This window comes from Acartia tonsa, chromosome 14 (genome assembly GCF_053477335.1).
Source record: "Acartia tonsa isolate MP-2025a chromosome 14, ASM5347733v1, whole genome shotgun sequence".
Classification (NCBI taxonomy): Eukaryota; Metazoa; Arthropoda; class Copepoda; order Calanoida; family Acartiidae; genus Acartia; species Acartia tonsa.
The window spans coordinates 1,486,863-1,504,108 of record NC_137273.1 but is presented as its reverse complement, the minus strand read 5'-3'; the positions used below and the strand labels follow the sequence as shown (position 1 = coordinate 1,504,108).

General features: G+C 32.9%; 2 protein-coding genes across 2 annotated transcripts in view; one reads left to right on the top strand and one right to left on the bottom strand.

The window, feature by feature from the left end:
- Positions 1 to 17,246, bottom strand: part of LOC145306160 (uncharacterized) — a 287,293-nt gene that overhangs the window by 31,663 nt on the left and 238,384 nt on the right. The gene's annotated exons all lie outside the window — the stretch shown is intronic.
- Positions 1 to 17,246, top strand: part of LOC145306157 (putative chitinase 2) — an 86,565-nt gene that overhangs the window by 63,811 nt on the left and 5,508 nt on the right. Inside the window, exons 4-10 of the mRNA XM_080148135.1 lie at positions 6,305 to 6,405; positions 8,473 to 8,536; positions 9,234 to 9,299; positions 10,601 to 10,671; positions 14,311 to 14,393; positions 15,508 to 15,560; positions 16,467 to 16,577. Coding sequence (XP_080004261.1) covers positions 6,305 to 6,405; positions 8,473 to 8,536; positions 9,234 to 9,299; positions 10,601 to 10,671; positions 14,311 to 14,393; positions 15,508 to 15,560; positions 16,467 to 16,577 — 549 coding nt within the window. The remainder of the gene's footprint in view (positions 1 to 6,304; positions 6,406 to 8,472; positions 8,537 to 9,233; positions 9,300 to 10,600; positions 10,672 to 14,310; positions 14,394 to 15,507; positions 15,561 to 16,466; positions 16,578 to 17,246) is intronic.

Sequence of the window (17,246 nt, the reverse complement as noted above, 5' to 3'; positions counted from 1 at the left end):
TAGGAAGTTTTTTTTAAATTATTTTGGTGGAAGGCCCAGGTAAAACCACCCCCCTCCCAAACATTTTTATCTCTAACTCTAAAAATTATGGAATTTGATGGTTCGGCCATCATAATCGCGTTAAGCTACAGACAAAATATATTCTACTTTATATAATATAGCGCGGTTTCGCCCCTAACATCTAGAGGCTCTGTATTTGAAGGTGATAGTAGGAACAGAAAAATAGCCTAAAACCATCCCAGGACTTTAAAAGAATCAATCAGCTCAGCAGTTATTACAGTCTCATGCTTCAGATAGGAAAAACCTTACTACTTTATATAAAAGGACTAGTTGATTTGCCCCTAGATATTAAGCTTCAGACAGACTTAGTTCTACTTTGTATTATAGAATAGAGGTTTTGCCTCTAGGTGCAAGATATTCTGAACTTTTTACTACTTCAATATATTTCCAAGAGAAAGAACTGAAACAAAAATTTTCAACAAAGAAATAAAAATTCACACAATTATGCTTAGCTAAAACTTTAATGGATGTATAATCAATTGGATCTTACACCAGATTTTCATGTTCTATAATAAAGCGAACTCTTTAGCGGGCTATAATAACGATATTCCCCATCCCCCTCCTTTACCCCCATCGTCTTTCCTCCTACTAAATAAAACGGCCTGACCAATATATGCGGTGGGAAATTGCAACCTAAATTGACGCTAATTTTTCTCCTAATTATATAATCCACGTATATTCTACATCCATTAAACCTTTAGTAGCTTATGATATTTAAATAAAGAGTGAAGTTACTGTATAATATAAACTAGTACGGTTTTTTTGTCTGTAGCAAAGAATCTCGCTAACCACTGAATTGAATGATTTTCCTTTACACTCTGTAGCTTCTTATAGGTCCTAGGTATGTTTATAAGATATTTTGGGGGAGGTTACTAACACCCCCCCCCCCCCCTCCCCAATATTTGTTTATTTTTTCTTAAAACTGAATTAAAAATGGTTAGGGGTCGAATTCAAGACCCCATAACCGCTAAAAGCCTCCAGGGGCGTAGCCGCTTGTAATATTTTCTTCCTTCACCATTTTACTGAAACTATTGAAATGGTTATCATTAAGTATTCTTTTCATGTTACAATTTTTTGTAGTTAAGATAGATCTACAATATTTTGTTTCATCTTTTTCCACCAATAAATTTTGTTTTAATTCTTTCTCGTCATTCGTTTTGCCAAAGGTTCTCAAAAACATTAGTCTCCAAAAAGTAATTTTGATTATTAGCATATATTAGTAATTAAATTTTCCAGAAAATAATAATATTTTTAGGAAAGTTAGATTAATTTTGTTTAAATTTCATTTTTCTACTCCTTTGTATAAAATCAATCTTTTATGTTTGTGATCTGCAAAATATCAGCTGTTTTTGCCGAGATTTTACGCGGGAAAATGTGTAGTTTTCGGCGGGAAAATGTGTCTGTATTTTCTTTGTTTCTGTGCAGATGCAGGCTGTTTCCGGCATTTTATTCCGAGGTGTTCCTTCATACTCGCAGCTTTTTTTTAATTGGATGGTTCTAAATAAACTAGCAGTGTCTAAACTTGTCAATCCGCAATTTTATTTACAGATGGGTTACTTATGTTTGTCATCACTAGGGATGTGCATAAATTCATTGTCTATTGTCTTATCCCTTAAGATCACTGGGTTTTAAGCTATTTTGTAAGGACACCCATTCAATCATTTAATATTTCCTTCCATTCTTCTGCTTCTTTCTTTAAAATTGTTTTCTTGTGTAAAAGGGATAAGTAAGACTGCTTAAAATTAAATTAAAAAATGTTAAAAAGAAATTTCTAAGCTGTTTGTCTATCCTTCTGCTTACCTCAAGATCCCGGTAACCATTGAACCCTTTGCTTCTCAGAATATATACCTATGGGTCCTTTGGTGGTTTTTGGGTGGGATGGGGTGGGATCCTCATACAAGAAATGTCCAAGATAAAATTGCCAGTTCACCCACGGAGGGAGGGGACATTGTTATGTTTGTAACACTAGTCTCCAAATTCTAATAACGTTTTCTTATTCGTTAGCTGAACAACTTTGGGGACTTTATTAATTTTTTTTTAATTTTGATTGGTTGGTTCATTTTGTGGAGTGTCAATCACTACTTTTTATCGGCAATTGTCTTATCCCTTTAGATCCCTGGTCTTCACCTGTAGGGGCGAAGAAACTAAAATTCAGAAAATTAATATAAATTATATTTAATTTATTTTATTATCTTTAAGAATACATAAAAGTGAAGCTCTAAAATGGAAGGACAAACTATCATTAACACTTGTAGAGTGTCAGGATTGAATAAGCAGAAAATAGGAATAAGTATTCAAAAAAATCAGTTGAATCGGATAATTTTAACAAACAAAAATTAGTTGTCAAAAAAGTAAAAATTCGGCATGTTTTAAATGGACATACGAATATTTTGTTAACGATTATAGAGTTGCTAGACAATTCTAACATGCCTAAATTAACGAAAAAAACTATCCGTTACGGACGGACCCACCCTAATTATAGAAAAGCTTCGCTTTTAAAAAGCATAAATAAGTCTGAAAGCTCTTTCTATGTGTTTTTAAAAAGAAAGGAGTTTTTTGACAATTGATTCTTACCAGAAAATCAATTTTGTTAGTATTTAAATTTTGATTAAATACAATTTTAAAAGATACCTAATGTTTTCAGGCTTTTTTTTCATACAGTTACTCTAATTTCTAGAAGGCGTGGCCAATTAGTAATTATATTTTTTCTAAACTAGCGCCCCTAGAATCTATCATCTTAGAGCGGAATATTTACAGGGTAAGGAAGAATAATAGCCTAAACCCCTCCAAGACTTAGGACTATGTGATTGTGAAGATTTTATAAAATGGAGTAGTTACCCCCCCCCCCAAAAAAAAACAAAAAAACTCTTCAAGTGCCCCTGGAGGCCTCTAGGTTCGTAGCCGCTAGTTTATGTATATAAAGGAAAATTGAACAGAAAACAAAATGAAAATATTTATGATTTATGAAACAGTTACACTAATGGATAAGGATAAGCTTTCAGCAATTTAAATCAATTTCCAGTATAGCTTCGAAACCGATTAATATCCGCTGGATTATAACCAATTTCACGAACATTAAAATAAGAATTATTAAATTGTTACCCGAATCTTACAAGTTTTCATTTTAATATCCGTGGAAACCTGCGAAAAATACTTACATTTTATTTAATTATACAGATTCGTCGCTTATAAAATTATATCTTATACTCCCAGGAATCAAATATATCAAAAGGAGCTTTTTAAAACCCAAAGTTTTATTCGTTTGCTCAAAAAATTTGGATTCTTATATTGTATTCTGTATTTTTGCTTAAACAAATTTATTTACTTACAGAAGGGGTAATTTTGTTTATCATTACTGGAATGAACATCCATTGTCTTATCCCTTAAGATCCCTGATTTAAATTATTGAAAATTGACTGAATACAAATCTCTCTACAAGATAAATAAAGCCTCGAATATGAAAATCAATGAAGCATACCAAAATCAAAATCAGTGTATATATTATACAGGTATGAGGGATATATTAATTGAAGGTAAATTATTTTCTGCTAAGATTTTGGGAGGACGGTAATCTGGTTTTATACCCCCTCCCCGACTCAAAAAAAATGACATACATAAAAGACGGTAGGACAGGCAAACAGTAACACTAGAACCCAAGTAGAATGTTAATCAACCTTTCGTATATATATTAAAAGTATTTTTTTGTTTATTAAACTATACATAGCTGCCTTATGATATAGCATCGATATATAAGGTTATCAATTTTGTTACACCCTTTCAAAGATATGATTGATAAAAATTGCGCCCCTATCGTTTAGGAGCTCCGTATTCGAATCTAATCATAAGATAGCCTAAATTAATCCCAGGATCTATGTAAAGCTCTCCTAAAATGGAGAATCCAATCTTATCTTTCTAGTTTTTAGAAAAGTGGCGAAATTCTTTGAAACTTTATTCTTTAAAGAATATTTCTATTTTGCTTAGTTTAGGTTAACCCTTTTTAGTGTGGGGGGGGGGGCTCTTAAAATACATGTTTCTGGTAAGGGGGGGGGGGGCGTTCAACGCCCCCTTTATTATCTCGGAAATATTAAGATAGTAACTGTGTTTACCACTAAAATTGCTGTGCCACTACCCTTTACTCTTTAGAAAATAGCCTAAGGCCTGCCCAGGAGCATACTACATTAGTTTCTGCAAAATTTCTGAATCTAGATATAATTTAAGGTTCGTCAGACCTATAGACCAAATTTTATTATAGATGCATAGTAGCATAAAATAAAATTCAGCTGTTTATCTTGAATAGCAGCTAATAAATATATGTTTTTCACCGCATTCTAATATTACAGACAGACAGACAGACGTACTGACTGACTGACTGACATTTACTAAAACTGATTTATTTTTCATTAACTTATCCGTGTAATGTAGCGATGCATTCGCGTAGTAGAATTGGAAATCTTTGGTTTTTATGGTCCGTCAGTTTTACGCAATATGACGCATGCAGCTCACACCTTTGTACCCGGGATCTAAAGGGATAAGACAATCACAGATAAATAAATTGATGTATATTCCTAATGATGATATACAAAATTACCTCTTCTGTAAATTACATTAGTTGTTGAAACGTTTGAACACTCAACTAAATAAACCAAACAATCAAAATTCACTTAAGACCCAAAGTTGTTAAGCCAACGAATTAAAAACGTCATTATAAAACTTTGGGGCTATTCTCTCAGCCTTTGTACGCCATCTCTGTGACGCATAGATTCTTCAATAAGAACTGAGGAAAGGGTAGAAAAATAGTCTAAAACCATCCAGAAAATGAAAATTAAGAATAAAATATATAGCTTTAAACCATAGGTAGTGTAATCATATGTAAAGTTTTCCTAAAATTGGCAAGAAAGGTCTTGACGGACAAACATGAAAAAACTAACGACTTTACATAACAGAACTAATGTTCTCTCTATAGGCCTCTAGGGGCACTTAAGGTCAAGCATTTTTTTTTGAGGGGGGGGGGGGTCGACGACTTTCAATAACTTTAATTTTTTTTACCTGTGAGAAGCTACACTGTAAAGGAGAACCTTATCTGTCCAGCGGTTGCCAAGATCATTCGGTACAGACAGACACACAGACACGGATCCTGTTACTTTTATAGGGGGATTTTTATGAATAGGAGTTGAATAAATATGGACCTAAGAATATATATTACTTATAGAGCTGTTGCTCAACCATAATAGTTATTTAACGGATCGTATTATAAACCGCTTTCCGCGGATATAGAATGTACAATTATAACATTAAAACCAGTTTTTTTAGCCCCGAGGTGCCGAAGGCACGGGCAAAAAAACTGGTTTTAATGTTTTGATTGTACATTTTTATATTTGTAGAAAGCTGGATATAATACGATGCTGGACATAGTTTTTTCGTATGGATGAGAACCGGTTCCTATCCACCGGATTTAAATGAATACGAGAAATGATATGATTTTCTTTATTTCTAAGCTGTGTTTTAATATTTAAATGTGTCTGCTGTATGTTTATCAGGGAGGGAGGGGACATTGGACTGTACTGGTACCCAAGTTTTTCTTATTCGTTGCTGAATGACTTGTTTGGTTGGTAGAATAATATAGATGGGTCAATTTTACTAATCTTCATTGGGGATATACATAAGTTTATCGTCCATTGTCTTATCCCTTAAGATCCCTGATGTTTATGTAAGATTATGTTTAATGTAAAACAAGCACATTAAGATTTCTAGAGCAGCTGCTTTGCCCCAGGGATCTAAAGGGATAAGACAATGGACGATAAATTGATGTACATCTTCTATGATGATAAACAAAAAATGCAAGGGGCCAAGTTGATAGTATTGTATTTGATATTGATGTTATTTAAAGTACTTTTGCATAAAATATATAGTTAACTATTTATTGCTTCGCTACATATGAACTATCTGTGTAATATTATCCACCCAGGAGGCTAAAATCACCCCTTGGGGAATTAGGGAAAGAATAAAAATGACAGACATTTTTTTCATACAATTATTATGTTTTATAATACTTTGCTGTTTAATATATTTTATTTAAAAATATTCATATTTTTCGATGATTTCTGTTGGGTGGGTGGTTGTACCCTTCCCCCAAATAGTTATATAAACCTTCTTAGTACCTATGAGAAGCTACCCTGTAAAGGAGAACCATATCAGTTAAGTGTTACATAGCGATCCTGTTACTAAATAATTTTCAATATTTCAGGTTGTTTGTTACTGGGGCACGTGGGCTAACTACCGCCCCAACGGTGGAAAGTTTACCCCTGAAGATGTGGATCCTGACCTCTGTACCAATCTGATTTACAGGTAGGAACCGCTTTAAACAGGGATTTTAAGGGATAAGGCATTTGGAGGATTAATTGATGTACATCCCCAATGATCTGATTTACAAGTAGGAACCTCTATGACAGGGATTGTAAGGGATAAGATATTTGGAGGATTAATTGATGTACATCCCCAATGATCTGATTTATAGGTAGAAACCTGTATGACAGGGATTGTAAGGGATAAGATATTTGGAGGATTAATTGATGTACATCCCCAATGATCTGATTTATAGGTAGAAACCTGTATGACAGGGATTGTAAGGGATAAGATATTTGGAGGATTAATTGATGTACATCCACAATGAGGATAAACAAAATTACACATTGACAAGGTTTCGACAGTGCTAGTTTATTTAATAACGTGTCTAATTTTAAAACTTTGGGTACTAGAATAATAAACAGTCCAATGTCCCCTCCCTTCCTGTTTTTTGTATACCCTATAAATTGCTAAGTTAAGGATCTCCTAATTTTTTTTATCAAATAAGCAATTTTAATTTAAGACCTTTGTCTTGAGGTCCCAACGGTGCATGGTAATGAGTTGCGCCAATTTATGGGCAAAGGTATTCACCCTACTCTTACTTTTGATATCACCCGCCTAACATTGCATATGTAGGTATCATTTTTAACATCTCTGGTATAACACATAATTTACTACTATCCTTATACTGAAGTAACAGGAGGTTTGTTTGTGTGTCTGTACCGAAGGATCTCGCTAACCGATCGGGTTTGCACATTTTTGCAAATAAATGGCGAGCTCGCCAAATTTACAAAATTCGTAAATATGCGAAAAAATTATGAAAATTCGTAAAAATTTGTAAAAAATAATAAAAATTCGTAAAAAAAGTTGGGGATTTTTTGTTTTTTTGGGGGCTTGGGGGTGTCCCACCCCCCAAGAAAATAGCCTAAAACCACCACAGGACCAGTAGGTATATTCCCTGAAGAGTATAATTCGATCGGTTCAGTGGTTATCGAGGGACAGACGGACGGACAGACATCATACTACTTTGTATTATAGATATATTAATGAATTAATGCTTTAATAAAGAATCAGATTTCTAATTAAAGTAACAACGTTATGCCTTAATATTTGCTTTTTTTTAATCTTTTTTTTATTTTTATTTTTCGATAAAATTTTGAGGTCTATCCAATTTCTTTACTAGCGAAGCTACTCTATAATTCAGTCCATAGCGCTATAGAGAATATTTCCTCAGTTGATATTTAAGATAGAAAGCTATATTTTTAGTGTACGCTTCTAGTCTATACATTGTTCTGTCCGTCTGACTGTTGTTTATGCATCATTGCATATTCCCTCTATTATTTCTTTTTATGTCAACTAAACATCTGCTATAAAAACCACTTCGTCCGTTTGTCCATCCATTTTGTTTTTGCTTAACTACTTATGGATAGACTTAAATAAATAAATCTATCTCAACCAGAACATTTATAGATTAGTAACTACTGCTGCTTCAATCGCATTTTTAATAGAAAACAACAATATTAATAAATGAAAAAAAAAGAATTAAGAATAATACAAAAGTAGTCAAATTGTTAAAATATATCATAAAAAAAATCTACTGTATAGATCTTTCTCGTATTCATTCGAATCCGGTGGATAGGAACCGGTTCTCATCCATACGAAAAACTATGTCTAGCATCGTATTATATCCAGTTTTCTACGAATATAGAAATGTACAATCATAAGATTAAAACCAGTTTTTTTAGCCCGTGCCTTGGCACCTCGGGGCTAAAAAAACTAGTTTTAATGTTATAATTGTACATTCTATATCCGCGGAAAGCCGTTTATAATACGATGAAAGAAATAACTATTACTTTATCAAAACCAAACAATAAGGAGAAGCGGTCAAACTAGCTGTGTAAAAAGAGAGAAAGGGAAGGGTATATATATGTATAAGATTGACTGATATGGTTCTCCTTTACAGTAAAGCTTTTTATAGGTTTAGGATGGGTCTATAAATAGTTTTCGGGGAGGATATTCCCACCCTTCCAAGAGAAAACATCCCCCCATTGAAATATTTTTTTTCTTCAGTTTTGCTGGTTTGGACAGTAATGAGTGGGAGATCAAATCTTTGGACGCCTGGATGGATCTAGAGGTGAACATTTACTTAATATGTCTTAATTAAAGTAATAGGATGTCTATGTGTCTATGTGTGAGTACTGAATTTTTATGCTTACCACTGAACCGATATAGTTCTCCTTTGCAGGTACAAGAAAAGATTATAACTATTTAGGGGGAGGGTTCCACCACCCTAAAAATTCCCCAAATATTTACTAAATACGTCTTCAGCAGGATTCATCCTTATATAAAAGTAACAGGAAGTATGTCTGTCTATCTATACCAAAGAATATCGTTTACCGCTTAATCAATATAGTCTTTCTTTACAGTAAAGCTTCTCATGGGTCCAGGAAAGGTTTTCCCCCTTCCTTCAAATGCAACGAGAGGTATGGGGGGAGGGGGGTAGACGCTAATAATATATTATGCAATGATAAATCGATCTATATCAACAATTTTTTGATGCGATGGTCTGTAATACATTAATGAGTATTCCAGTATGGCTTAGAAACCGGTCAATATCCGCTGAATTAGAACCAGTTCTTAGCCATACTGAAAAGTCATGTATAGCATCGTGTTACATATAATTTTCCACGAATATTTAAAGAAAATCATAAAATTGAGTGTTGTTAGACTTCGGTCCCTCGGGGCTAACAAAACTAGTTTTAATTTTTCATTTTATTATCCGTGGAAATCTGTCTATGATATAATGCGATAAATAACTATTAATATTTTAGGACAACTATGGATTGGCTGGATTCAAGAAGGCTACTGATCTCAAGAGGGGTAGAAACCATCTTAAGGTTAGTGCAGTAACCAAAGTTCTATAATATCGCTTTTCTATTCTTTGCTTTAACAACTTTGGAGACTATTATTGAATTTGGGTTGGTTATTTCATCAAGTTTAGTGTCCTTACGTTTCAGTTACTAATTGTAATCTAAAGAAAGGGTAATTTTGTGTATTTTTATTGATGATGTACATCAATTTATTGGCCATTGTCTTATCCCTATAGATTATTTAAGAAATCCACTCTACTTTAGGAGTTACTAGTATAGTTCTTACTCCGCTCGATGACAGGGATCATAGAGGATAAGAAGATGGCCGATAAATTGGTGTACATTCCGAAAGATTATACACAAAATTATGTAGATTAGAATTAGTGGTATAAAAGTTTGGACACTCAACTTAATGAACCAGCCAATCAAATTTAATTAAAGTCCCCAAAGTTGTTGAGCCAACAAATAATAAAGCAAATTTTTTGGCTTGTATTCAAGATAGCGACTGGATTTTTTGTTGTACGCATTCCATGTATTAATGTGTATCCAGTATGTAACTTACTGTAATCCGTCGGTCTGTCAGTCAAGGAACAAAACATATTTACATATTAATTTTATATGGGTAGGTTTCGTGATTTCATCTTACATTTTTGTTTTATTCTTAAATGGATATAGAAAATACGTGGATATTATGACAGGGGACATTTTGACGTCTTTTATTGGTCAGTTCGTTCATCCAGTAGAAGGGGAGGTAATGGGGTACATGGGGGGATGGTTTGGGGTTATTGTTATTTTAGCAAGCCATATGTTTCTTTATATTAGAGTTCAGGATAATATGGTTAAAATAATAATAAATCTATTTCTCGTATTCATTCGAAACCGATTAATATCCGGTGGATTAGAACCGGTTCTCATCCACACTAAAAGATTATGTCTCGCATCGTATTATATGCAGTTTTCTACGAGTATGAAAATGTACAATCATAAAATAAAATCAGTTTGTTTACCCCATGCCTTCGGCATTTCGAGGCTAAAAAACTGATTTTAATCTTAAAATTATACATTTTATATCCACGGAAAGCTGTTTATAATACGATGCGAGAAACAACTATAATTCGTAGATCAGCTGAATTTGAGTTGCCGATTGTGTAGACAGTTTTCTCGGTATTTCCTCATCCTATCTCAATATCTACTACTAGTTAAAAAAGCTTTAAACTTCCAAAAAATCAAAATTTTTTAGCTAGTAGTAAATATTTGGATAGGATGAGGAAACACCGAGAAAACTGTGTACACAATCGGCAACTCAAATTCAACTGACCAATTTCTAGGTTACCCTGGCTATTGGTGGCTGGAACGAGGGCAGCACCAAGTACAGTCAAATGTCTGCAGATCCTAAAAAGTAAGTTTGAGAGTGGCTACGCTCCTCATTAATACAGTAAGAGGATGTTTGTTTGTACAGAAGGATCTCGCTAACAGCTAAACCGATATGTTTCTCCTTAAAGGTTAGCTTATCATAGGTCCCGGGAAGGTACAACCCCAAAAAAATAAAGGGGGAATAGTACTTTCTTTTTGACTAAAACTAAGATTGGGGGGAGGGTCAAATTCATTTCACCATCATCTAAAGTGCTCCTAAAGGCCTCTAGGGGGCGTAGCCACTAGTAATTGATATGGTTGCTAGGCCTTTTATTACTATGGCATAGTAGGTTTGTCCGTCATCAATAGATAACGCATAAGATAACGTGGTTTATAAAACTTTGGGTACCGAATACATTTACAGTCCAGTATCCCCTCCCTTACTGCATCTATGGAAAAAATAAAAATATGTATATTGGCCAAAGTACGCACAATATTTTGGTTGATTTAACAAAGATATTAATATTTATTTTGTGAAATGTTCAAAAAATGTTTTTACATAGGTATTTATTATACATATGAACATCGTGTATATAAAATACTAGAGGCGACGTTCTAAAATTATCTCGCTTTTGGCTAGATTGAATCTATCATTGGCCTATCTCTGAATATTAATCTTTTTCTTCCATTGTCCAACCACTGAATATCAACCCAACTACAAAAAAGTTACTACACTTAAAGATTTTTTTAAAAGATACTACGACTTTAGTTTCGTTTTTTCATCATTTTTTTGAGATTATATGTCCCTCTCTTCCCTTTCCTTCCATCTTTTTTTAAAATTCATTATATTTATTTAAAACCGTATTTATAATTTTGTCTCTCTTTCTTTAAAATATTTTAGGATCCTAGAATTTTTTTGTTTCAAATTATCGTCCTCAAAGGGTTAAAATATTTAGTTAAATGTTAAATTTTAGTTTAATATCTGAACACATTACAGACGCAGCGCTAGTATTAAATTACTTTATAACTAAGTTTTCTTTGATTTACTATTTTATAAATTAAAATTTTTTATTTTATGAATAGAAATTCAATACTTTAGTATAATTCAAATAGCAACATGAAATTTAAAAAAAGAATTTATTCTTTATAGAGTAAAATAATGGGTCTTATAGTTCTGGTCAATGAGAGTTTATTATGGATTTTTGGAGCACTATGAGTATTAAACATTCTACTATTGGAAGACTCGAGCTCATATATAGACGTTTATTTCCTATATAGATCTGTCATGGATCTTGATGCAATAAAGCAAGCAGTTTTATAAAAAATCTGTCGAAAATAATTCATAAGGTAAAAAACAGAAAAAGTAATCGCTCATATAGGTATAGAATAATATTTAAATGAAGGTCTTTGTGAATTTTTGTAAGAAATGACACTGAACTGCTTTCTTATTCACTTTGTCCGTATATTCATCCGTCAATATTTTTGTGCTTTTCTACTTATGGATGTTGTCATCCTTGCTGTTGGATATTGTTGACCTTACACTAATAAGAAAGGAAAAACAGACGAACGTACATACTGGCCTTTATTTTAAGTAGCTACGATACTTTTAAATGAGGATTGGAGAAATTGTAGATAGTTCTCACTGAGGGAGAGGACATTGGGTCAATAATTTAATCAAATAAGGTATAATCATCCATCAACATTTTTGTGCTTTTCTACTTATGGACGTTGTCATCCTTGTTGTTGGATATTGTTGACCTTACTCTTCTAAGAAAGGAAAGACAGACGAACGTACAGACTGGCCTAGTTCTAAAGTAGCTACCATACTTTAAAAATGAGGCTTGGATAAATTGTAGGTAGATCTCAGGGAGGGACCCAAAAACTCGTTTTTTATTTTATTCAATTTTGATTGGTTGGTTCCAAGTTTGTAGTTTCAAAACTTTCCAATCTATAATTTAATTTTATAAAGGTAAACATATATAAATATCAATTTATCTTCCATTGTCTTATCCCTTAAGATCCCTGGTAAAATTGTAGTAGGTAGTTCTTATGCAACTTTCAGTTTCCCACCAAGTTTTTTCTTTATACAAAACTTTCAGGGATGAGATAATGGAGAAAAATTAGTCTTCCTCTTGTTCAACTAGGGATATAAAGGGATAAGACAATTGACGATAAATTGATGTATATCCCCAATGATGATAAACATTAGTTGAAAAGTTTGAAAACTACTAGTCTGACAACCTTACTCAATATGATATGAAAGTACCCAAAGTTTTTTAACTCAACGAATGAGAATGATAAAACTTTGGGTACCAGTATAATTTACTTTCAAATGTCCCTTTTTTCTCTCGAATTAAATATACTGAAAAGGTACTTTTTTTATCGTCATTGGGCATTTGCACCATATTATCCTTCATTGTCTTATCCCTTAAAATCCCTGCATATATAATTAGCATTATCCTTCTCCTCCCTGAATATTTTTCTTTATATTTCTTTAAAGAAAGATGTTATGTAATAACTTGTCAAAGAGAAGCGTGCATTATAAAAAAACAAGGATGACAACATCCATAAAAGCGAAGCTCTGAAATGGAAGGACAAACGAACATTAATAATTGTCAGAACTGAATAAGCAGAATATTAATGCAATATTAAGTCAAAACAAACTTGTAAGTAAATTTGTTACAAAACTGCCTTAATACATGATACTGAATAAGGACATAGTTACATTTTTAGGACTTGATTATAGAGATGATTTATTCATAACATTATACCTTGTTGTAATAGGAATCCGCATTAAAAAAATCAGATGAATCGGATAGTTTTAACATAAAAGAATTTGTTGTCAAAAAAGCAATTTAATCAACATGGAAAGTTTAAAATCGAAAGGACAATTCTATCCTGCTTATTTCACGAAAATAGCTGACCGTTACGGACGGAGGACGTATGGACGACACTAATTATAGAAAATCTTTGCTTTTAAAGTCTGAACCCGTATAATTCTACCTAAAATCTAGACAGTAAACTCACTATAGACCAATAGAAATATGTGTCTAATCGTCCAATGAATCAATAAAAGGATATTTACATCATAAAAAATTGGTGTCAAATAACCAAAAAAATTCATCTTACTTCCAGAATTTTGTCTTACTATAACAGCAATCACTATGTCAAGTTTTTAAAAAAAATTGGACGATTCTGACATGTCAAATTTAACGATGAAAACTTTTCGCATCAGACAGACCTACAGGCAGAAACAAACTATAGAAAAGTGAAGCTTTTCAGGGTGGAAGAGGACAATGGGCTGTTAATTACACTAGTCCCCAAAGTTTAAAATAGCGTTTTCTTATTCCTTGCCTTAACAACTTTGGAATCTTTTTGTGTTTTCTGCTTGGTTGGTTCATTAAATAAAGTGTCAAAACATTTCAATCAGTATTTGTATTATATAGAAGAAGTAATTCTATGTATCATCATTAGTGATGTACAATGTACATCAATTTATTGACCATTGTCTTATCCCTTTAGATCCCTGGAAGCTTTTATAAAGAAGGCACAATACAAACTTATATCAGTATTAGTATAAAAACGATTATTCAATATTAAAAGAGCAGGTATAGAAAGTACAGCAGATGTACAATTAATCCTCCATTGTCTTATCCCTGATATTTATACTTATTTATTTTTACAGGCGTCAGAAGTTTGTTAACAGTGCCGTCCTGTTCCTGAAGAAATACAACTTTGATGGTCTTGACTTGGATTGGGAATATCCTGGTAAGGTTTTGGGCTGATTTTCCATCAAAGTGCGTAGTCGAGCACCCCCCCCCCCCTTTACTCTGTATATAGAATATCTTTCTATCTTTTATCATTCTAATTTCTTTCTATCTATCTTTCTATCTATCTTTCTATTTATCTTTCTATCTATCTTTCTATCTATCTTTCTATCTATCTTTCTATCTATCTTTCTATCTATCTTTCTATCTATCTTTCTATCTATCTTTCTATCTATCTTTCTATCTATCTTTCTATCTATCTTTCTATCTATCTTTCTATCTATCTTTCTATCTATCTTTCTATCTATCTATCTATCTATCTATCTATCTATCTATCTATCTATCTATCTATCTATCTTTCTATCTTACTATCCTTCTATCTATCCTTCTTTCTATCTCTCTATCTGGGTGACTGCCATTTACACATCCAGCAAACTTACAGTAGATGTATTTTTGTAGTAAATAAAATGGATTTTTATGGTCATTTAAAGTCTAAATTCAGATTGCTATAAATACATAATTACATCCATACCTTTTTGAATTGCACTGGCAAAAATATGGATAATCCCTCATTTTTATGACGTCACATGGCTGATTTTGAGACACTTTGTAAAGTTACTTTAAATTCGGAATTGAATTAAAATAATCTATATTCAGAAAATATTTGGTATTGGTCATAGTCGGGTTTTAGGCTATTTTGCTAGTTATTTCACTAAAACAATTACTCTTAAAATCATAAAAAGTATATTTTTAAGTTTTAAGTTGGGGAGGGGGTCTTTATGATCCACTAAGACATAAAAGGAAATATACTGATAAAGATTTTTTTTCAATGTTTATTAAACTCTTAACTTTACAAAGTGTCTCAAAAATCAGCCGGGTGACGTCATAAAAATGAGGGAGATGAGAGGAAAAGTGGGAAAGAAACCCCCTAAAAGAGATGGATAATCCCTCATTTTTATGACGTCATATGGCTAGTTTTTGAGAATTTTTGTATAAGTAATATAAACTTGGACTGCGTTTAAAAAATTGATAATCTATATTCAGGAAGTTTTTTGCATTAGTCATAGTCGGGTTTTTGGCTATTTTGTAAGGTAATTCTTTTTCTCAATGTTTAGGAAAGAGGGGAGGCGCACCTGAGGATAAGCAGAACTTTATTGAACTCATCAAGGTAGAGTATTATTCAAATTGTCTGGGTTATTCACATAAAGGTTTCGTGATTTTTATGGAGAAAGATTAAACTACATAAATGTGTCACTTTTGAGGAAGACTATTCTTATATGACGTCATATAAAGGGAAAAGAAAAAGGGAAGGGGGGAAGAAAATCTCTTCAAAAGATATGGGAGAAAAGGGAATAGTCTTCCTCAAAAGTGACACAAAAGTTATGTAGTTTAGTCTTTCTCTTTTATGCTATTTTGAAAAAGAATTATAGTTTTTACTTTTTCTCTTATTCATTTTTAAAAATGAAGCTTTTCTGTCCGTCCGTACGTCCATCAGGAACGGATAGCTTTTTTTCGTTAATTTAGGCATGTTATAATTTTCCTATTAATTTTGCATGGTGATTCCTGCAGTAGTTAGGTACGATTTAGAAAGCGTAGCAACTCTATAATCATTACCAGAATGTTGTCATCCTTGTTTTTAATGCTTTCTCGTCATTTTGAGAACTCCAAAATAATGATCTCCAATGAGACTTTTTTATGTTTTAGTAGTAGGATGTTTGTTTGTCTGTATGTTTAAGTAACAAGTTCCCCTATTACGGTAAAGTTCCTTACGGGTTCATTACTGTTTTGAGAAAGTGGACTTTCCTCCCAAGAGAATTCGACCCTTCCCTACAATTCTAGTCATTTATAGCATCGTATTATAGACAGCTTTCCGATAAAAAAAAACAGTTTTGTTTGTCCCAAAGGACCTAAGGCCCGTCTAACAAAACTGGTAATAAATTTATGATATTATATTTATATTCATGAAAAATTGTCTGTTATACGATGCTATATATGATTATTCAGTACCAGTTTGAATCCAGCGGATATTAATCGTTTTCAAAGCAATACTAGAAAAAAATATTTTTTTCTTCAGGATTTGAAGCGTGCATTTAAACCAGAGAACCTGTTGCTGACTGCTGCTATTGGCGCAGCCCCTGACACCATCGATCTGGCCTACGATGTCGAAAACATGTACAAATATCTGGTAAGTGCAGTGTGGCAGGGAGGGGCCATTGGGCTATTTGTTACACTAGTCCCCAAAGGCTTATAAAAATATTGTCTTATTCGTTGGCTTAACAACCTTGAGGACATGGTTATTTGGTGTCAAAGCGTTTCAACCACTAATTATAATCTTTAAAAGGGATAATTTTGTGTATCATCATTGGGATGTACATCAATTTATCGGCCATTGTCTTATCCCTTTAGATTTGATCTTATCCCTGATTGATTTGGCCTACGATGCCGAGAACATGTACAAATATCTGGTAAGTGCAGGGAGGAAGGGGACATTGGGATATTTGTTATTCTAGTCCCCTTATTCGTTGGCTTAACAACCTTGGGAACTTTTATTGAATAGTGGTTTGTTGAATCATTTGGTGAGTATCCAAGTGGTTCAACCACCAATTATATCTACAAAAGGGATGTACATCAATTTATCTGCCATTGTCTTATCCCTTTAGATCCCTGATTGAGAAAAAGTACAAATCAAAAGCAGGGATCAAAAGGGATAAGACAATGGCCGATACATTGATGTGTATCTCCAATATATACACAAAATTACCCTTTCTGTAGATTACAATTAGTGGTTGAAACGTTTGGATTTTCAACTTAATGAACCAACCAATCAAATTTCAAAAATGGTCACCAAAGTTGT